Genomic DNA, 22,564 nt, shown 5'->3' with positions numbered 1-22,564 from the left:
AGGTCTTGTTCCCGGTCCATCACTTCCAGTTCAGACCCCGTGAGAAATTAAGATTCTTTGCCCTAGTTGAGCACCACTTTGCACCTGTTAGGGAAGGTCTTCCTGTGTTATTTCAGCCCACCCACTAACCGCTGGCTGTGAGCCCCTAATAATTACAACAATAATTTCATTATTTGTACCCTGCCCATCTGGCTGGGTTGCTCCCAGCCCCCCTGGGCGGCTGGCTCTGGGTCCCTCACCTGTGCACTGGGGCAGGTTGCACTCCCGCTCCTGGAAGGAGTCCCCCGTGCAGTTGGCCCACCCTCGGCAGAGGCGCATGCGGGTCTTGAGGGCCGGCAGGTCGGGGTCGCTGCAGGTTTTGGAGCAAGGCGTCCAGGGTGACCAAGGGGTGAAGCTGTCCTCCTCGGAGCCTGGAGAGTGGGGCAGAGGAGCAGCTTGGCTTTCTGGGTGGGGTGGGGTTCCTCTGCCTCCCCCCAAAGGGAGCAGGCCGAGGAGAGGGCTTCTCAACCAGATTTTGGGTCCTCCCCATTCCTCTCCCCACCCCCTTACCTGGGACGACAGAGACGGGCTGTTTTGTGGGTCCAGCCACCGCTGTGAAAAAGGAGGAAAACGAACATGCTGGGGTTAACCAGAGCGAATAATAATAATAAGTAATAATAAATAATAATAATTTTATTATTTATACCCCACCCATCTGGCTGGAATTCCCCAGTAGACCTGAAGGAGCGTCTCCACCCCCACCGTTCAGCCTGGACATGGAGGTCCAGCGCGGAGGGCCTTCTGGCGGTTCCCTCCCTGCGAGAAGTGAGGTTACAGGGAACTAGGCAGAGGGCCTTCTCGGTGGTGGCACTCTCTTGTGGAACACCCTCCCATTGGATGTCAAGGATATAAACAACTATCTGACTTTTAGAAGACATCTGAAGGCAACCCTGTGTCGGGAAGCTTTTAATGTTTGATCTTTTATCATTTTTTAAATATCCTGTTGGGAGCTTCCCAGAGTGGCTGGGGAAACTCAGCTAGATGGGCGGGATATAATAATAATAATAATAATAATAATAATTATTATTATTATTATTATTATTATTATTTTCCAGCCTTCCTTTATTGTTTTGTTTTTTTATTTATTTTTTACCAACAACCAAAAAGCAAACAGTGAGACCCCCCCAGGCGGCTGATACATTGGGTATACATAATCAATAACATATTCAAATCAACCATAAGTACAATTCTATATATCTTAACACTCCTCCCTCCACAAGGTTTATTTAACTTTCATTTTAATTGCCCCAAATTGTTCAAACCTGCCCAAATAATTCAATCTTCCTCCTTCTCACTGACCTTAAACCCTTTCATTTTATATATCTTCACAGTTAGATATTCTAAGATTGTAATATTTTTCAATTTTTCCCTCCATTGGTTCACCCCTAGCTCTTCTCCATTTTTCCAAGTACTCGCTATAACCTGTCTGGCTGCATTTACCATCAATTTTACCCATTTACATTCCATTAACATCTATTATTATTATTATTATTAGGCACCTTTGCTCCTGACTCTGCCCTCTTACCTTGGCAATCCAGCGTCTGACAGTACTTGATGTCCACCCGAGGGCCGGCGCAGCCCTTCCCGCCGTTGGCAGGCTTTGGGTTGGCGCACTCTCTTGTCCTGGTCATGTTCCCCAGCCCCCCGCAGGTTAAGGAGCAGGGGGCCCACGGGCTCCAGGCTGAGAAGCCCCCGTCCACGGGGCAGCGGGAGAAAGCGCAGACCAGCTGCCCGTTGCGGCAGGAGCTGAACGGAGGAGATGCAACAGTCAGGAAGAGTCTCAAAGTCAGTTGCGATTCCTGCGCTTGCAGGGGTTGGTCTAGATGAGCCCTACGGGTCCCCTTCCAAAATTTCTATGATAATCCTCAAGGGTATCTCCAGGTAAGGATGGGAAAAGGCTCCTCACTGCCTGGAGAACTGCAGTCGACCAGACAGAGCCATAATCTGACTCAATACAGTAGTCCCTTGGTTCTCAAACGCTTTGGTTCCCAAATGCCAAAAACCTGAAAGTAAGTTTTCCGGTTTTCAAACGTTTTTTAGGGTGGCTGTCAGCTATTGTTTCTGGGGCGTCTGCACCAAATCAGAAGTTGCGCCTTGGTTTTTGAACATTTCGGAAGTCAAATGGACTTCCGAAATGGATTAAGTTTGGCACTTTTGTTTTTGCTGTTTATTTTGCATTTTTTGTTTCTGAGGCTTTTTCGGTTCATTGCTTTTGTGACTGTGTGGAACCCAGTTCAGCTACTGACTGATTGATTGTGTGACTGAGGAAATGGATAAAAGCCCCCCATCCAAACAATGACTATCATCAGTGCAGTAAGAAAAATTAATTATCATTTTTATCATCTACAATACTGTCTTATTTATTTTATAGTACAGTGCATTGATTCTTGCTTTCATTTTATGGATCAGTGGTCTCGTTAGACAGTAAAATCCATGTTAAATTGCTGTTTTGGGGGTTGTTTTTAAAAGTCTTGAACAGATTAATCCATTTTGAATTACTTCCTACGGGAAAGCGCACCTTGGCTTTGGAACGCTTTGGTTTCGGAATGGACTTCCGGAACGGATTAAGTCTGAGAACCAAGGTACCACTGTATCAGGCAGCCTCTTGGGATGCTACACAAATGTGAATGCTGATGGCAAACCTGCAACCAGCAGCTGGAATTATTACCCGGCATATAAGACGACCCCCGACTTTTTAACCTCTTTTCTGGGGTTAAAAAGTCGTCTTATACGCTGGAATCTACGGTAATAAAAATAGCTTAATAATAATTTAAAAAGCTTAATATTTATTTATAAACCATCTCCCCCCCTTGCTGGGCTCAAGGTAGCTTACAGATAAAAAGAAGAATATTCACCATTAATCGAATTAAACTACAGTGGACGCTTGGGTTGAGAACGTGATCCGTGCGTGATGCACGTTCGCAACCTGCAGCGTTTGCAACCCGTGTCTGCGCGCGCACGTGGGGGTTGCGATTTGCTGCTTCTGAGCATGTGTGACTGCCGAAACCCAGAAGTAACCCGTTCCGGTACTTCCGGGTTTCGGCGGTCCGGAAACCAAAAAAATGCAACCTGAAGCATCTGTAACCCGAGGTATGACTGTATATCTATATATAAAATCTGTTCCAAATATACAAATAATTAGAAAAAAATCATAAGCTGGGTGCGCAGCTGGCATGCCAGGGGGCAGCCACGTGTGGGATGAGACACTTTCCGCTCGTCTTTCAGGCCGCAGTGGCACAGGTGAGGCTTTGCCCCTGAGCTGGGCATGGAGGGAACGGTTGAAATCTGGCGGAGCTCACCAGTTGCTGCAGGCGGAATAGATGGTGGTGTTTGGGGCAACTTCTTCTCCCAGGGAGAGTCGCTGACCCTCGGCTGTGAGGATGCCCAGAGGGGGGCTGGGATCCGAGGAGTGGTTCCAGAACATCTTGAGGGCGTCTTCGGTCAGGAGGCAGGGGCACTCCTAAGGCAGAGAGAAAGAGAAAGAGAAAGAGAGGGGACTTGTAAAGAGGTCAATTTACAGATTGTTCTCTTTTCAAGAAAACTACATGAAAATGATGTATAGATGGTATGTAACACCAGTACAGATAGCAAGAATGTATAAAACCAGGTCAAATAATATGCTGGAAATGTAAAGAAAAGGAAGGGACCTTTTATCATATGTGGTGGGAATGCAGAGAAATTTAAAAAAATTGGGAAATGATATATAATGAGCTGAAGAAAATGTTTAAAATGACATTTGTAAAAAAAAACCCAGAAGCAGTTTTGTTAGGGATTGTAGGACAAGACCTGCCAAGGAAAATAAGGAACTATACGCTACAACAGCTGCAAGAGTCTTGATAGCACAAGGATGGAAGAATGAAGAAGCCCCGACAAAAGAACAGTGGCAAGAGAAATTGATGAGCTACGCAGAGCTGGCGAAACCGACATGCAAATTGCGAGATAAGGACAACTGTGACTTCAAAGAAGAATGGGAACTTTTTACAAATTACTTAAAACAACAACAAAATGAACTGGACTCCTTGGCAGGTTTTGAATAAACATACACAAATTTAGTGAGGGTCAACATAGTAGATAGATAACACAAGGATGTATACAATTTTACAATATGCAGAGAACAACATAAGTTGAGAAATCAGAGAGAGGAACTGAGAGAAGTTTTGGGGAGAGGGAGAAAAAAAGGGGCAGGGAAATAATGAAGATGATTTATTTTAATAATTTGTTGTGTAGAAATTATTATTATTAAACCACTCCAAAGCACACCGAGATCCAGCTCTGAGGGCCTTCTGGCAATCCCTCCCTGCGAGAAGCGAAGCTACAGGGAACCAGGCAGAGGGCCTTCTCGGTGGTGGCGCCCGCCCTGTGGAACGCCCTCCCATCAGATGTCAAAGAGATGAACAACTACCTGACATTTAGAAGACATGTGAAGGCAACCCTCTTTAGGGAAGCTTTTAATGTCTGTTGTTTTATTGCATTGTTGTTGTTGTTTAATATATATTATTTTTTACCAACCACCAAAACACAAACAGTGAAACCCCCAGGCGGCTGATACATTGGGTATACAATATTCAATAATATACATATTCAATAATAACATATTCAAATCAACCTGTTGTTGTTATATTATTTCTGTTGGGAGCCACCCAGAGTGACTGGGGAAACCCAGCCAGGTGGGCAGGGTATAAATAATAAATTATTATTAGTATTAGTACTAGTATTAGTATTATTAAAAGTAAAGGTAAAGGTAAAGGGACCCCTGACCATTAGGTCCAGCCATGACCGACTCTGGGGTTGCGGTGCTCATCTCGCTTTACTGGCTGAGGGAGCTGGCGTACAGCTTCCAGGTCATGTGGTCAGCAGGACTAAGCCGCTTCTGGCAAACCAGAGCAGCGCACGGAAACGCCGTTTACCTTCCCGCTGGAGTGGTACCTACTTATCTACTTGCACTTTGACGTGCTTTCGAACTGCTAGGTTGGCAGGAGCAGGGACCGAGCAACAGGAGCTCACCCCGTCACGGGGATTCGAACCGCCAACCTTCTGATCGGCAAGACCTAGGCTCTGTGGTTTAACCCACAGCGCCACCCGCTTCCCTATTAGTATTATTAGTTGTGTACAAAAGCTCAGCCTTCCTCAGCACATACAGCAGGTTTGGGGGAAGGGCTTTTGCTCAGGGGTGGAGCACAACGGCTATGTTCTACCTCCACCATCAGACGGACAGAGAGAGACAGAGAAGTTCAGAGGTCCCCACCTGGACGCAGGCCCCTTCGTGCTGGTAGGTGCCCACGGGGCAGTGGCACCCTTCCTCGCAGCCATCCGAGAAGCAGTCCATCTGGCGGGTGAGATGGGCGCAGCTGTAGGGGCACCCCTCTTCCTGCAGGCATTCCCGGTACAAACGCCCCACCGGGCAGCCGACCTCTGAGAGGATGGGAGAAGGATCGCAGCAGTGACCAGAGGCCCTTCTCTCGGTCCCTTGGGGAGGACCAGTGCCGGATTTATGTATAAGCTGAACAAGCTATAGCTTAGGGCCCCACTCTCTTGGGGGCCCCCAAAAAATTAAAGGAAAAAACCCTGGGTGTGCATTTCCAAAATATAAGATAAAAAACAAATAGAATAAAACCTACATTGAGCAACAGTGTTTTGTGTTGTGTCAGCTCCTATGGTTTAAGTCATGGGCCCCGCCTGCTAGTCTGCTCCCTCAGATATCACTGGTTTGCTCCTTTCTATATATAGGGTGCCTACATTCTGCTATTTATAATTATTAGTAGTTGGCATCATATATTTACACCTGTTATTATTTCATGTTATAGGACTTTATAGAGACTAGAGGCTGAGTCTTTGTAAATGGTGTTTCTAAAGGAACTTTCGCTCTTGCCAAATGCCAATGTGTTTGCATTAGTAAGTTCGTTATGAAAAAAATAATTTTAAGTTAGAGCTTAGTAATTATTTCACTATTAATATACTTCTTCTTAATTGTATTTCAGTTCAGCAATTACTTTGATATAATGCATATTTTGTGATGTGCAAATGGCTTGAGATGCCTATGAGGTCCATAAATGACCATATAGTATATATTCAACACACAAAAAACAGCAACAATTTGTTGCTGACAAAGGACAGCTGGACATAGAAAGGGCCCCGTTACCTTCAGCAGCTGAGGGCCTCATCAAACCTCAATCCGGCCCTGGTGGGGATGCCTAGCAGGGCCTTCTCGGTGGTAGCACCTCCCAGGCAACTTTGGAACTCGCTGCCTGGAGAAGCTGGATTGGGGAGGAGACAGTGGGCCGGTCTGCGCTCCTCAGAGAAGTGGGGAGTTTCAATATTGGGGGGAGCCACCCAGTGGCGGAGGAACCCTCTCTGTCGCCTGGGGCGGGGCAAACCGCCTGGTGATGCATGCAAGACATCCATATGGACTGTGCATGCGTGGCAGCCGGTACAGTAGCCACGCGAGCGGTGCCCACACTGACTGCGTGTGCGCCCTCCGCCGCTCTACAGCTGGGGGGAGGCAGCAGGCCATCTTGTCACCCCCACCCCAGGGCGGTGCCCGGGGCGACCTGCCCCCTCCCCCCCCTTCGTACGCCCCTGGAGCCACAGACTCACCAAGGCACACTTGGGTGTTGCAGGTCTTGCTCTGGGCGGCCAAGCCCTGGCAGTCGGGCTCCCGGCACCGGCGAATCCGCATTTGCTCTCCTCCTCCGCAGGAGACACTGCAGGGCTCCCAGGGGGACCAGTCGCCCCAGGCGTCCTCCTCTGTTAGGAGACAGAGGGGGCAGAGGTCAGGGGAAGGAGGGAGGGAAGGAGGGAAAATGTAGCAAAATAGGAATGTTTTTATTATTATTTTTAAAAGTTTAGAACAGAAAAGTTAAAAATATATTGGTTTTTTATTATTTTTATCACATTATTATTATTATTATTATTATTAATAACAATATTCTGTTGGGAGCAGCCCAGAGTGCCTGGGGAGGCCCAGCCACATGGGCGGGGTATAAATAAATTATTATTATTATTATTATTATTATTATTATTATTATTATCTTCCCCCGTTCTCCTCACCTGGGCAATCTTGCTGGCTCTGGCAAGCTTTCTGCTGCTCCCTGCTGCCCAGGCAACCTCTGCCTCCGTTCTGGGGGGCTGGGTGGTCACACTCGCGGAATCGGAACTCGGCTCCCTCCCCACAGCTCTGGCTGCAGGGTGACCACGGCCCCCAGGGGCCCCAGCCCCCATCCAGGCGGCACGAGGGGTCCACGTCGCATTGCAGGTGCCCGGCCACGCAGGTGCTGGGGGAGAAGAAAGGGGGCAGAGGGATGCTAATGGCCGGGCAGACATAACACCATTCACATTTATTTTTATTTACAGAAATTGTTTCCATTCTGTGTTTCACATTTCCACGAGAAAAAGAAGGAAAAGAATCTCTAAGTGGTTTATAAGCTGCTTTGAAACAGAAGGTCACAAAATGTCTGAATGAAAGATTATGAATAAAAAGCAAAGTCAAAATTCCATATATAACTGTTCCGCATTTGTAAGAAACAGATTTTTCACTTTGGAACTGCCTGCCACTTGATAACAGTCAGCAGCCTTCATTGTACACTTTTGGCACCTGCTAAAAACATTTTGGTTTAGACAAGCCCAACCAGACATCTAGAATGTGGGTGGGGGTTTTAGTCTGGTTTTAGCTTACTGCTGATTTTAAATTTTGGGAAGTTATTAAATTGTTGTTTTTAATTTTTTTTTTATCGATAAACTTACTGTTTTCTTTTCTTTTTGTAAACCACCTTGAGGCTTGTTTGTTTGTTTTTAAATGATTTTTATTAATTTTTTAACAATAAGTACATCAAACATCATATTTCCAAAACAGGAGCTACAAAATCCCCCAAACTGGAATTTCCACAGTAGTAACACACAAAAGAACTGATTTGGTGTTAAGCCAGCATAACATCATCATAAATTAATGGGACAAACTAACTGAACTGCCAAGAATATAGACTAAATCATGATGCACATAAAAAATGAAACAAAACCAAATAATGGTGCAAAATCCTAAAATAAATAATGATTGGAAATGGACTGAAGTAATTAAAAAGTAAGTGCAGATTTGAGGAAAGTATTGCCCTCACTTGAGTAAGAACTGCTTTCATCAGCTCAATCCTAAATTTAAGTTTAGGGCTAAAATTTTAAGGCTTCATTTATCCAACCTGATGTTAAAAACACACACACAGAGAGAGAGACTTTAAAACCATGCATTTAAGCAAATGCAGATGTTAAGGTTTTATCCTAAAAGTGATATTATTATATAACTCATGCTCTCGTTTTGCATTTGCAGTTCAGCTACTGATTGATTGTGTGACTGCAGTACACTGTTTATTGCTTTCATCAATTGTTTCATTAGATAGTAAAATCCATGTTAAATTGCTGTTTTGGGGGTTGTTTTTAAAAGTCTGGAACAGATTAATCCATTTTGCATTCCTTTCTATGGGAAAGCGCCTCAGTTTTGGAACACTTTGGTTTTGGAACGGACTTCCGGAACACATTAAGTTTGAGAACCAAGGTACCTTTGTATTTATATAACTGCAGCACCAGCTAGTGGCAAAATATATGTTATTTTTTCCCCACTGGTGAGCCTAGTTCATGAAAGAAGGGGAGCTTTAGGTAAATTTTGTCAGCCATGCCATGCAAAGAGCTGGTGCCAGAAGATCACCGTGTTGAGCTTATAAAGTCAACCCAAGCTGCAGTGAAATTTAGGTGTTTTCCACCCAAAAAACAAAGAAAGGGTGTATAAATCTTACAAAATAAACCAAATAAAGGTATTAAAAGCGTCATTAGCCTGCCTTGGCCAGACTCACCAGTTCTGGCAGGGCCCAGTCACCGTCTCCCCAGGCTGGACGTACTCCCAGGGGGGGAGCCCTGACCACAGAGAGAGATTCCGTCCTTCGGGGACACCTGCCAAGGTGAGAAGAAGAGGGAATAATTCAGAGTCGGCAGTTTCCTCCTGCTCCCCTTGCCCTCCTTGTGTGAATCAGGCCCCCTCCATCTTGAATTCCCTCCTCTAAAATCATAGAATCATAGAGTTGGAAGAGACCACAAGGGCCATCGAGTCCAACCCCCTGCCAAGCAGGAAACACCATCAGAGCACTCCTGACATATGGTTGTCAAGCCTCTGCTTAAAGACCTCCAAAGAAGGAGACTCCACCACACTCCTGGGCAGCAAATTCCACTGTCCAACAGCTCTTACTGTCAGGAAGTTCTTCCTAATGTTTAGGTGGAATCTTCTTTCCTGTAGTTTGGATCCATTGCTCCGTGTCCGCTTCTCTGGAGCAGCAGAAAACAACCTTTCTCCCTCCTCTATGTGACATCCTTTTATATATTTGAACATGGCTATCATATCACCCCTTAACCTCCTCTTCTCCAGGCTAAACATGCCCAGCTCCCTTAGCCGTTCCTCATAAGGCATCGTTTCCAGGCCTTTGACCATTTTGGTTGCCCTCCTCTGGACACGTTCCAGTTTGTCAGTGTCCTTCTTGAACTGTGGTGCCCAGAACTGGACACAGTACTCCAGGTGAGGTCTGACCAGAGCAGAATACAGTGGCACTATTACTTCCCTTGATCTAGATGCTATACTCCTATTGAAGAAGAAGAAGAAGAAGAGTTTGGATTTGATATCCCGCCTTTCACTCCCCTTCAGGAGTCTCAAAGCGGCTAACATTCTCCTTTCCCTTCCTCCCCCACAACAAACACTCTGTGAGGTGAGTGGGGCTGAGAGACTTCAAAGAAGTGTGACTGGCCCAAGGTCACCCAGCAGCTGCATGTGGAGGAGCGGAGACACGAACCCGGTTACCCAGATTACGTGACTACCGCTCTTAACCACTACACCACACTGGCTCTCGATGCAGCCCAGAATTGCATTGGCTTTTTTAGCTGCCGCGTCACACTGTTGGCTCATGTCAAGTTTGTGGTCAACCAAGACTCCTTGCCAAATGATTGCCAAGCCCAGCAAACTGGGCTGGGAAAGATCTGTGGCTCAGTGGCAGAGCAGCTGCTTGGCCTGCAGAAGGTCACTGGTTCAATCCCCGGGAAAGTCGCTGCCTGCCAGTGTAGACAACACTGAGGTAGGCGGACCAGCTGCTTCCTATGCTCCTAGTAGTTGGGTGGTAGTGAAGGGACAGGCTACCCAAACCTGACTGTGTAGTCACCCCAACTAGGCTCCAAACTTCCCAAATTCTTTCTTTGAGGATCCATTAGCTAAAATCCATAAGCTTGAGTTGTATAACACAAAGTAGCCGAATAAACAAAGCCTTCCCCTTTATCAGTCCATGAAGGCGTAATAGATGGCCTTGTCAGTTCCAAGTAGAGAAGGGATGGCACATCCAACTTATCTTACCGGTTGTAACTATCCTGACCACGGTGGTGCACAGACCCCAGGAATGGCGCCAGGAGTGCCAGATAAAAGTACAGAAACAATTTCTATTCATGCTCAAGGATACAAACTTACGTGTACAAACTCATGAGGCTGGATTCCTGGGGAGGGGGAAAGGGGACCTAAAGGGAATATAGGCTGTATGTAACTGCTCTTTAGGTGTGCTTGCTTGTGACTGATCACGCAGTGCCTTTCTGCTATTCCGGAGAGCAGAAATAAACTCTTTCTCTGAACCTACCCTTGGTGTCTATTGGCTCCTCCCTCCCTCCTGGGAGCAACGATCACCCGACCCATGGGAAAGGTCTGAAAGGCTACAGTAGAACACGTGCTTGGCATGCAGAAGGTCCTTGATTCATTCAATTCCCCTGCCTGAAATCCTGGAGAGCTTCTGCCAGCCAGCGTCCTCATTACAGAGCTAGATGGGGCAATGGCCTGACTCCAAACAAGGCAGCTCCCTTTGTTAAAAATTCACTCACTCACTCACCCAGCCAGGTGTTCTGGTACTTGCAGCGGCACTGCACTGGAGGGACGCACACACCATCCTGCAACAGCTGCCCGCCTGGGCAGGCGCACGAGAGCTGGCACTGGGGGCTGTCCAAGCAGGCGGTGTCCGGGTGCAGGTCCTCGCAGGTGCGTGGGCAGGCCTTGCCGCAGGGGAACGACACCTGGCCCCCGCTGCAGTCTGGGGGGAACCAGGAAAAAGCCACTCAGATCTCTGCGCGCACCTTGGGGGTGAACTTTCACTCCGTGTTCCCACCCAGGGCCTGACTTAGGTCTGATGCGCCCCTCAGCTCCTGAAGGTAATGGGACCCTTTCTATGTCCCGCTGCCCTTTGTCAACCACAAATTGTCACTGCTTTTTGTGTTGAATATTTGCTATATGGTCATTTATGGACCTCATAGGCATCTCAAGCTATTTGCACATCACAAAATATGTATTTTATTAAAGTCATTGCTGAACTGAAATACAATTAAGAAGAAGTATGTTACTAGTGAAATAATTATTAAGCTCTAACTTAAAATGATTTGTTTTATTCATAAGAATAAGAAACGTAATAATGTAAACACAATGGCATTTGGCAAGAACAAAAGTTCCTTTACTGTAGAAACACAGTTTACAAAGACTCATAACCTAGTCTCTAGAAACTTCCTATAACATGAAATAATAATAGGTGTAAATATATGATGCAAACTGCTAATAATCATAAATAGCAGAATGTAGGCACCCTATATATAGAAAGGAGCAAAGCAGGGATATTTGAGGGAGCAGGCCGGCAGGCGGGGGCCATTCCTTACATCATAGAAGCCGACACAACACAAAACTATGTTGCTGTATGTAGGTTGCTGTTATTTTATTTGTTTTTTAATCTTATATTTTGGAACTGTACATCCCATCCGATGTCAAGGAAATAAACAGCTATCTGCCTTTCAGAAGACACCTGAAACCAGCCCTGTTTAGGGAAGTCTCTAATGTTTGGTGTTTTATTGTGTTTTAAATATTCTGTTGGGAGCTGCCCAGAGTGGCTGGGGAAAGCCAGCCGGGTGGGCGGGGTACGTACGTACGTACGTACGTATAAATAAATAAATAAATAAATATTATTATTCCTGTTCATCAATATCAATCTCTTAGCAACCCTTAGGGCAGGTGGGCTCCATTTTCGCTCTCCCGTTGTCACTTTTCACGCAACGGCTATAGAGTTCAAACGAAAATTCCCCTCTGAAAATCTTAAGTTCTTCTCCAACGTATTATTGATATAATCCCACACTTTCTCCCAAAACTTACTAACCGTGGGACAGTGTAAAAGCAGGTGTTTCAAAGGAGCCTGATCCAATTAATTTATTACCAATAAATAAAATTCTGTTGGGCGTGAGCGAATTTTCCTTCTGAAAATGTGGGTATAAAGGGTGTTTTTTGAGGACCACTGTTGTATGTTCTGACATTCATCCCCCCAACGTCAGTGCCACCCCCACCTCTCTGATTATGGGGCTTTTTGGGGGGAAACAACAGTGCCCCCCGGAATGTCTTTTTTGTTTTGTTTTGTAATTTAATTTTTTTACCAACCACCAAAACACAAACAGTGAAACCCCCCAGGGGTTGGGTATACAATATTCAATAATATACATATTCAATAATAACATATTCAAATCAACCATATGTACACTATATACCTTAACACTCCTCCTTCCACAAGGTTTATTTAACTTTTAACATTTTAATTCTCCCAAATTGTTCAAACCTACTCAAATAATTCAATATCTTATCAAACCAATCCTCCCCTTTCTCACTGACCTTAAACCCTTTCATTCTGTGTATCTTCACAGTTAAAGGTAAAGGTAAAGGTACCCCTGCCCGTACAGACCAGGCGTGTCTGACTCTAGGGTTGTGCGCCCATCTCACTTAAGAGGCCAGGGGCCAGCGCTGTCCGGAGACACTTCCAGGTCACGTGGCCAGCATGAGGAAGCTGCTCTGGCGAGCCAGCACCAGCGCAGCACACGGAAACGCCGTTTACCTTCCCGCTATAAAGCGGTCCCTATTTATCTACTTGCACTTAAGGGTGCTTTCGAACTGCTAGGTGGGCAGGAGCTGGGACCGAAAGACGGGAGCTCACCCCGCCACGGGGATTCGAACCGCCGACCATACGATCGGCAAGTCCTAGGCGCTGAGGTTTTACCCACAGCGCCACCTGTGTCCCATCTTCACAGCTACATATTCTAAAATTACCCGCCCAGCCCATTGCACCTTCTCACCTTCGCACTCGGTGACTCCGTCGTGGCACGAGAGGGTCTGCCGGGCTTCGCCAGGGCAGGGAAGCCCCCCAAAGCGGGCAGGGGGGTTGCTGCACTCACGGCTCCGGGCCGACTCTCCTCCGCAGGCGTCGCAGGGGGACCAGGGGCTCCACGTGCTCCAGGCCCCGTCCACTGTGAGGAGCAAGAGAAAAGGGGCGTGTGTGTCTGCTGAGCCCTTCCTCTTTCCTCGATATCAATTTTTATTAAAGGTTTTCAATGTAAAATACAATAAAAGCCAAACTGATCAAAAGAAGGTACCGCATTTTTTGCTGTATAAGACTCACTTTTTCCCCTCCTAAAAAGTAAGGGGAGATGTGTGTGCATCTTATGGAGCGAATTCAGGCTGCGCAGCTATCCCAGAAGCCAGAACAGCAAGAGGGATGGCTGCTTTCGCTGCGCAGCGATCCCTCTTGCTATTCTGGCTTCTGAGATTCAGATTTTTTTTCTTGTTTTCCTGCTCCAAAAACTAGGTGCGTCTTGTGGTCTGGTGCGTCTTATGGAGCGAAAAATACGGTAAGCAGGAAAGAAGCGAGAATAAGCAAAGGAAAGAAGGAAGAAGGAAAAGAAGGGAAAATAAACACAAGGTGCTCCGTTATATTGTAACCCAGGCTTCCTCAAACTCGGCCCTCCAGATGTTTTGAGACTACAATACCCATCATCCTTGACCACTGGTCCTGCTAGCTAGGGATCATGGGAGTTGTGGGTCAAAAACATCTGGAGGGCTGAGGATAAGGAAGCCTGGGTGTTTCTATTTTGCTTAATGTATGTAGGGTTTGGTGTCAGCGTTGCTCGTGCTTTTCATTTGTGTTCCTTTGGTGGTGAGAGAGGTTGGGGTTGGCCTAGGGCGTGGTTGTTCATTTGTGGTTGGCTGTGGTGATCTTTGTTTCCATGTGTGAGTGGGGTGGGTGGGTGTTTTGGATCAGGTTAGCCATATTGATTTGTATGCTGTTGGTGGATTATTGTCATTGTCCTGTTGGGCTGTGTATGTGATAAAGGGGAGCCATACCGGGGTGAAGGCGTCTTCCTCTATTTGTCCCCATGTCAGTTTCAGTTTATTGGTTAATTTTTCTAGTAGGGCTGTTTCCCATACTATTTGGTACCATTGGTCCATGCTTACTCCTGACAGGTCTCTCCAGTGTCTGGCTATGATGTTTCTGGCTGCTGAAAGTAGGTGGGTGATGAGTTCTTTTTGGTGTAAGTGGGCATTGTTGTCTTGGAAGCTGTTTGGTAGGGTCAATTCTGGGGTGATGTCTAATACTTGCTTAGTTATTTTACATATTTCTCGTATGGCTGTTGTCCAGAATAGTTGGATTTTGTGACACTCCCACTACATGTGGAGGTATGTGCCTGTGGAGGTGCACCCTCTCCAGCATTTTGGTGAGGTTCCTCAAATCAGTAATGTTCAACTACGAAGCTTGGTGGGTGCCAGTCGCTGCCTCCCAGCCTAGCCTACCTCTCAGGGCTGTTGTGACGATTAAACGGAGGCGAGAAGAACCCTCTAGCTCACCTTGAGCTCCTCAAGGTGGGCTATAAATGCACAATAAGAATATAGCACAGTAGGAAGAAAGGGGGCTGAGCCCCCCCTCCCCAGCTGAGCCTTTCCCTCCCTAACCACTTTTACAAAAGTTCATTTGCGGGATCTGTGAGTCTGTGAGCCACCCTCCTGTTTGCCCCAGAGGTTTAGTACCTGGGCAGAAAGAGTCCATGGGGCACTCCTCCCTCTGGAGCTGGATCCCGCTGTCGCTGTGCTGCTCCTGCAGCCCCTCGCACTCGGGACCCCCGTTCTGGGGCTTGGGGCAAGCACAGGCCCGGTAGCGGGTGACCATCTCGTTGCCACACGTCCTGGAGCAAGGGCTCCACGGGGACCAGTCGCACCAGCCGCCGGGAACTAGAATAAGGAGGGAAAGAGGTTGCTGGGGTCCTAATGAAGCCTTTCCCATGGGGGGGGAGCTCCTTCCTCTCTGTGAGGCCCCCTCTGCCCGGCAAAACCTCCCTGTGGGACTCACCGGCACAAGCTTGACTGGTGCAGATCAGCTTCCCTTTGGAGCAGGTGCTGGGAAGAGAGAAAGAGGCAGGAGATGGGAGTCCCCCTTGTCTGTCGTCGACGTGCAAGATAACAAAAGCATTCTGGGAAATGATTTATAATGAGTTGAAAAAAATGTTTAAAATAACTTTTTTTTGGGGGGGGGGAACCAGAGACTTTACTACTAGGTACTTTAGGTGCAGAGATTCCGAAGGAGCAGAAACGACTATTCATGTGCGCGACGACAGGAGCACAGATACTACTGGCCCAGAGATGGAAAGACGATAAAGTTCCAACCAGAGACAAATGGTTGATGAAGATGATGGACTACGCCGAAATGGCGAAATTGACCGGGGAAATCAGAAACCAAGAAGAGAAGAACTATAAGAAGGAATGGAGAAAATTTACAATGTGCTTAAGAGAACACTGTAAAGAACTAAAAACTTTGGCAGGATTTGAGTCATGCTTGTAATATATGAAGAATTATGGTAAAAAATGGATTATTTTGGGTTTTTTTGAAAAACAGAGAAAATAAGGGAGGCAGCTGAAAAAAAGATTGATAATGGTAACCATGGAAGGGTGGAGGGGAGCCAAGGGATTTAGGGAATCCTAAATGATGATGTTGATGTTCTGTATAATGTTTGAATTCAAATTGGTTATGCAAAATTCAATCAATCAGTCAATCAATCAATCAATGGAAGTGTCCCCGAGAGCCATCTAGTCCAGGGGTCAGCAAACTTACTGTGCCCCGGGCCGGTGTCTCCAGCGCCAACCGTGCGGCAGGCTCATACGCATGCGCACACACTATTTCCAGCGCACTTCCGGGTCAGAGGAGCACCGGAAATAGCTTGTGCGCATGTACACGGGCCTCCTCCGACATGGATGTGCACTGGAAATAACACTTGCGCATGCGCAAATAATGCTTACGCATGCGCCCAAACTATTTTCAGTGCTCCTCCAACCTGGAAGTGGGCAGCTGCGCAGCGCAGTGCTGGTAAGAGCAAGCGGCGGGGGTCACTGCGGGCCAGATAAACGAGTTCCTCGGGCCTTATCCAGCCTGTGGGCCTTAGTTTGGGGACCCCTGATCTAGACTAACCTAAGGTTACCAGAAGAAATGACAAACCTAGACAGCATCTTAAAAGCAGAGACATCACCTTGCCAACAAAGTTCGGTATAGTTAAAGCGATGGTTTTCCCAGTAGTGATGTATGGAAGTGAGAGCTGGACCATAAAGAAGGCTGATCGCCGAAGAATGGATGCTTTTGAATTCTGGTGCTGGAGGAGACTCTTGAGAGTCCCATGGCCTGCAAGAAGATCAAACGTATCCATTCTGAAGGAAATCAGCCCTGAGTGCTCACTGGAAGGACAGATCCTGAAGCTGAGGCTCCAATACTTTGGCCACCTCAGGAGAAGAGAAGACTCCCCGGAAAAGACCCTGATGTTGGGAAAGATGGAGGGCACAAGGAGAAGGGGACGATAGAGGACGAGATGGCTGTACAGTGTTCTCGAAGCTACCAGCATGAGTTTGAGCAAGCTGAAGGAGGCAGTGGAAGACAGAAGTGCCTGGCGTGCTCTGGTCCAGGGGGTCACGAAGAGTCGGACACGACTAAACAACTAAACAACAACAAAGTTACCAGATGTCCCTGTTTCCTGGGGATAGTCCTTGGATTTATAAATCAGTCCCCATACAAAATCCATTGAAGTTGAAAAGTGTCCCTGGATCCATTGAAAAAAATCTGGTAACCTTAGACTAACCTCCTGCAATGCTGGACTCACAAGTAAATGATAACAGAATCATGGAGTTGTAGAGGCCGGAGATGCGCCCAACCTGCTGCAATGCAGGAATCGCAGCTAGATAGTAGCTGGCCTTTGACCCCCGGCCCCCCTGGAGGCCCCAGCCCTCAGCCCCCCATCTCTGCCTGGCCTCACCAGGTGTTGCATCCGTCGGAGCGAGGGACGGTCTCTCCCGGCAGGTGTCGGAGGCCGGTGAGCAGGTCCAGGCAGGTGCAGAGGTTCTTCTCCACGCAGGCCGTGCCGTTCAGGACTTTCCCCCCGGTGCAGTAGCAGCCGGGCTCGCAGGTCCACAGGCAGTGCTATGGGGGGAGAGGGGGGTGAGGGAGGGCAGGAAGACGAAGGCCCAAAGCAGCGAGGAGGGGCAGGGTTCGCAAGAGAGTGCCGGGGTCTGCCGCAGCCTCAGGCAACCCAGCAAGGCAGAGCTACGTGCGCCATGCAGCCGTGCCAACTGGGGCAGGCGGGAGTTCAACCTCACAGGGTTGTTGCGAGGATGACAGGAGGAGAGGACCACCTTGAGCTCCTTGGGGGCGGGAAGGTGGGGTAGGAAAGCAATTAATGAAGATGAAAGATGTCCCAGAGACAAAAGCCGTGGGCTGGGGGTCCCCCAGGCAGAGATGCCCACCGGGCCTCACCGAGATGTCGTCGCAGGAGCGGGGGCAGGGGGGCCCACAGCGGCTGTAGGCGGCGCCCTCCAGGGCAGAGCAGTCCACACCTGTGCCAGGTAGGAAAGAAAGGACAGGTGAAGTCCCCGAGGGGAAGAGACTTGGGCAGTGCCCACAACCTCTCACCACAACCACCCTCCAAAAGTGCAGCTTCCTGGGCCCTAAAGTGACTGGCAGGGAGGCAGGCAGGCAAATGGATGGCACCAGAGGGGGGTCAGGAGATCAAGTAGCCCCCCAACGAGGAACTCACTTCCCCCACTTTCCCCTGTCCCAATTTCTGGACTCCTCTTACAGTCATACCTCGGGTTACAGCCGCTTCATTTTGCGTTTTTTTCAGGTTACGGACCACCAAAACCTGGAAGTACCAGTATGGGTTACTTCTGGGTTTTGGCGGTTGCGCATGTGCAGAAGCGCTAAACTGTGCTTTGCGCATGCACAGAAGTGCTGAATCGCAACCCATGCAGGTTGCAAATGCTGTGGGTTTCGAACATGCATCCCTCATGGATCATGTTTGCAACCCGAGGGTCCACTGTATGCCGTGGTTACTATCATTTCAGACATCTCAATATGTGGGGTGCACCTTGCCCACCTAGAAATATACTTCGCCCCTTCTGCACCCCTCCCCTGAATATATATATATTTTTTGCGGTGCCACCACTGAGCAGGCAGGAGGACTTTTCAGGCTCTATTGCAGGGCGAAGGTGACGTCATGGCTGGAGACGTCGTCTGGGGAGATCTGGGTCCAAATCTTCTTCGGCCACAAAACTCTCTCTCTCTCTCTGTCTCTGTCTCTGCCTAGTCTCCCTTGCAGGGTTGCTGGGAAGACAAAGCCAGTGTCTGTGTGGGGAGAGCCATGCTGGTTCACCACAGAGGTAGAGCCTGAAAGTAGCCCCCAAGACTTCTCTTCCTGGCCCCCGGCACTCTCCCCAGGCGCCCTCCTCCGCTCCCCAGCCCTGCTTGCCCCCTTCCGCTTGCCTGGGATGTTTCCTTGAACCTCGATAATAATAATAAGAAGAATGCCTGGAAGGGTTGCGTGCAAAGGGGTGTTAACCTTTCGCTCCAACATAAACGGGCGTTTGTGGCCCAGACTGCTTTGGCCTCTGGGGGCGATGTGGCCCCCGAGAGGCACCCCGGAAGGGAATGCGGCCCTCAGAGGGAAAAGGGTTCCCTGTACCTTGAGTTGACACTGAGCTACTTAGGAAAACGAGGGTGGAAGAAGAATGGGATTGTAGCATTGTAGAGCTGGAAGGGCCCCCCAAGGTCATCTAGGCGGGGCTGCCCTTGATGATGATGATGATGATGATGATAATAATAATAATAATAATTTATTATTTATACCCCGCCCATCTGGCTGGGTTTCCCCAGCCACTCTGGGCAGCTTCCAACAAAACACTAAAATACAATAACCTATTAAACATTAAAACCTTCCCTAAACAGGGCTGCCTTCAGATATCTACTTCAGATGGGCTACTTTGAATATGAGGCTGCATTTTAAATTGCATTTTAACCTGTATTTTAAATTGGGTCCCCCCCCATTATGCTTTTACTGTAATTTTACTGGTGTTAGCTGCCCTGAGCCCGGCTCTGGCCAGGGAGGGCAGGGTATAAATAAAATCTATTATTATTATTATTAGCCCAACCCTCTGTAGCAGGTCGCTGAAATGGCTCTTGTCACACCACAGTGGTGCCTGCTCCCAAGCACACATTTTCCCCAGGTAGCAGGGGCCATCCTTCTTACAGGAAGGGCTCCCCAGAAGCCTCCCCCCATTTTGGGGTGAGGGGGAAGAGCGATGGGACAGGGGCAGAGATTTTACTGAAATGTCTAGGTGTGTCTCCGGCATGCAGGGTCTTCTGATCCCAGCCCTGACTCACCTGGACACGGGTTCAAGCTGCATCCCTCCACCTGGGTGGGGACCCCCTCACAGTAGTCCCCGCCCCCCTGTGGGGCGGGGGTGTCGCAGGCTCTCGCCCGGCTCCTCATGCCTCCCCCACAGCTGGCGGTGCAGTTGGTCCAGGGGCTCCAGGCCCCCCAGCCCCCGTTCCCTGCAACCACAGGAGAGAAACGAGCATGTGTGGGTCGCTGGGCCCCCCATTGCAGACTCCCTCCCTCCTGTGTGGTTTGCCCCCCAGGTGGAGGAAAGAGGGAAGTTGTTGTTATAAGAATTCTAAGGTCTCAAATATTAACTAAATGTACATAAATGTACTAGGGTAAACACATAAATAAATATATGAACCATGTGTCTGAAATAGTATAGGAGAGCAATCCTGAAGCCATTTGGACTCTCCCAATGACCTCAAATATTCCTCTGCAGGAAGGGAGGCAAATGGGGAAAGCCTTCCCACTGTCTTTTTGCTTGCAAATCCTGTCTTAAGGGCATATTTGTGCATGAATAAATATGTGACCTGGATTCAGTAACTAAAATATTAACTATCACAAAAGAATGGCCAAGCTGCCCAGGTAATGCAGTCAGTGACCATTTGCAGGTATCCTGGAAGACAGGATTTCTGCTGCAGACCGCCTCCTTCTGTGATGTATGTATGATGTTTAGGGGGTGGTGGTCTTGAGCTACAGGGTGGGTAATTTCAAAAGTCTATATAAGGGCTTGCACACCATTGTTCTGGGTTCCTCCTCTCTCCTGCGTGTGAGGGGAGCACCCTGTTGCAACAGCTTTAATAAAGATCAGGCTTACTAGCTGCTTTGCTTCTCAATATTCTCTGCTTGGCCTCTGTTATTTTCTCCGACCGATGGAGAACCTACATTAGGACTCTATATGGGCTCTTGGGTACCCCGTAAGGGAAAAGGAGCAGGTTTTTCTTATAACATTGTGAAGCTGAAGTCTTGACTCTTGGAAGGCAGCAGGAAGGAATAGGGGTGTTTAGGGGGACACTTACGGGCGCAGGGCTGGGCCTGGCAAGGTTTGTCCTCGCGTTCGGGACCCAAGCAGGGCAGCCCCATCCCAGACGGAGGCGGATCCGTGCAGAAGTGGTACCGGTTCCGTAGCCCCAGCCCGCAGGACGCTGAGCACTCGCTCCAGGGGGTCCATTCTGACCACTGGCCGTTCACTGGGGAAAAGGGAAGTCACCAGTAAAAAGGTCTGAATGGGAGGTGGCGAGCTGTGATCTTTCTGGGGGAGACCCTAGATGGAAAAGGGGGTGGGATGGGGGCACAGCAAGACTCAGATTGTGAACCGAATGTCCTCCTTCACACAGAGTTGGCCTGTGGAACTCCTTCCCACAGGAGACAGGGATGGCCACAAACCTGGATGACTTTAAAAGAGGATCAGATAAATTCATGGAGGAGGAGAGGGCTACTAGATATGACAGCTCTGTTAGAATTCCTGCTCTGTGATTGCAGTCATGGGGTTGTTGTCTTTCACATGACGGTGTATGTTTTGACTCCACAGAATGGGAAGTGACGGAGACAGGATGTTTGTGTTCCTGTGTTCCGTGAAGTGGGACTATTGTCCTTTGTTCTTTTTCTTTTTACTGTCTGATGCTAGAGAGATAGGGAGCCATGTTGCAGTGCTCCGTGTGTGTTTATATGTAAATAAAGTAGATTAGCCAAAATGCTGAGTTGCTGAGATCTGTTACACATGATGCGCAAACTCTGCAGATCCCTAAGTGTGCCGGTGTCAGCTGGCATCGGTCACTGTGATGTTCGGGCTGAAGAAAGCTTTTGAAGCACCCAAACGATTGACCAGGAGGGAGAGAACATGCCAGTTGGGCATGTGTCTCTGCCAGGGTCCTACTCGAGTGTAGGCTGAACTCCTGACAAGCTCTGCTCTGCCTGTGGGAAACCCACAAGCTGGATCCGAGGACAAGAACAACTCTCTCCTCTTGTGGTTTTCAGCAACTGGTCTTCAAAAGCATCGCTACTCAGGATGTGGAGGGCGATTGCAGCCCTCGTGGCTAGGAGCCATCAACAGCCCCAGATGATTCAAGATCACCTGAAAGGGCCCGAGCTCTTTGCAAAGGGAAGCAAGAGGACGGCTGTTTCGGAGCAAGAACCTCCAAACCCAAAGTGTCCCAGCGAGTCAGGCCTTACCGTCACCGCAGGCTGCCCTGGAGCAGTTGCGCACCCGACCGGAGAGGCAGGTGCTGCAGAGAGGGAGAGAGTGTGTTTTTTAGTGTAGGGTAACCACCCTCATATCACTGACATGCTTCATCATCATCATCATTTTTAATTTGTATACCGTCTTTCTATCTTAAAATACTCAAGGTGGTTTACAAGCTGAAGAAACAAAAAATGTACATCTTATTACAATCTAAAGCAATACAAAAATGTGATAATAAAACACAACTTTAAAATAGGCAATCTACATCAAAAAGTAACATTCAACAATCATTAGAATAGTATAAAATAATAATATCAACATACACAATGCGATACGATATCTTTATTGTCATTGTCCCATACAGAACAATGAAATATAAAAGTTAATCAGAAATCCACTCAACAGTTACAATAAATAATATCTAAACTATAATCTGTAAGACAACGGCAAGCCACAGTACATAAAACAATACAATACACATTGAGAAGCAGAGACTAGAGGGTAGAGCAAGGCAGGTGGAAGGAGGCCTTGCCTGATGGAGTCTCTCCCCTCACAGTTCTTCCTCCAGGAACAGCTCCCTTATGAGGAGACCCAGGGCCGGAGGGTGGAGTAAGGCAGGTGGAAGGAGGCTTCAGTCTAATTAAGGCATGAAGGGGTTAAAACCATGGAGTAAGCTGTCCTGCCAGGCTTAGCTATGTCCACTTCCTCTTACCTGGGGAGGAACTAGGGAGGACTCACGCTTTTGTTCTCCTCCAATCTACTTGTGAATCTCAGCGTGCAAAGAAGGTTGAGCTGGTTGCT

At 48.0% G+C, this 22,564-nt stretch overlaps 1 protein-coding gene across 1 annotated transcript in view; it reads right to left on the bottom strand.

Annotated features, from left to right (window-relative positions):
* LOC308459762 (SCO-spondin-like) overlaps nt 1-22,564 on the bottom strand; it is a 177,099-nt gene that overhangs the window by 34,539 nt on the left and 119,996 nt on the right. Inside the window, exons 69-85 of the mRNA XM_080975383.1 lie at nt 21,754-21,806; nt 20,601-20,771; nt 19,581-19,751; nt 17,679-17,758; nt 17,182-17,345; nt 15,237-15,283; nt 14,918-15,118; nt 13,192-13,362; nt 10,929-11,126; nt 8,874-8,970; nt 7,087-7,310; nt 6,634-6,783; nt 5,285-5,451; nt 3,339-3,499; nt 1,565-1,785; nt 550-591; nt 240-410 (exon numbers count right to left, since the gene is read on the bottom strand). Coding sequence (XP_080831509.1) covers nt 240-410; nt 550-591; nt 1,565-1,785; nt 3,339-3,499; nt 5,285-5,451; nt 6,634-6,783; nt 7,087-7,310; nt 8,874-8,970; nt 10,929-11,126; nt 13,192-13,362; nt 14,918-15,118; nt 15,237-15,283; nt 17,182-17,345; nt 17,679-17,758; nt 19,581-19,751; nt 20,601-20,771; nt 21,754-21,806 — 2,489 coding nt within the window. The remainder of the gene's footprint in view (nt 1-239; nt 411-549; nt 592-1,564; nt 1,786-3,338; nt 3,500-5,284; nt 5,452-6,633; nt 6,784-7,086; nt 7,311-8,873; nt 8,971-10,928; nt 11,127-13,191; nt 13,363-14,917; nt 15,119-15,236; nt 15,284-17,181; nt 17,346-17,678; nt 17,759-19,580; nt 19,752-20,600; nt 20,772-21,753; nt 21,807-22,564) is intronic.

The sequence above is a fragment of the Podarcis pityusensis genome, assembly GCF_964106645.2.
Source record: "Podarcis pityusensis genome assembly, chromosome: 12".
NCBI lineage: Eukaryota > Metazoa > Chordata > Lepidosauria > Squamata > Lacertidae > Podarcis > Podarcis pityusensis.
This window is presented reverse-complemented; position numbering and strand designations above follow the sequence as displayed.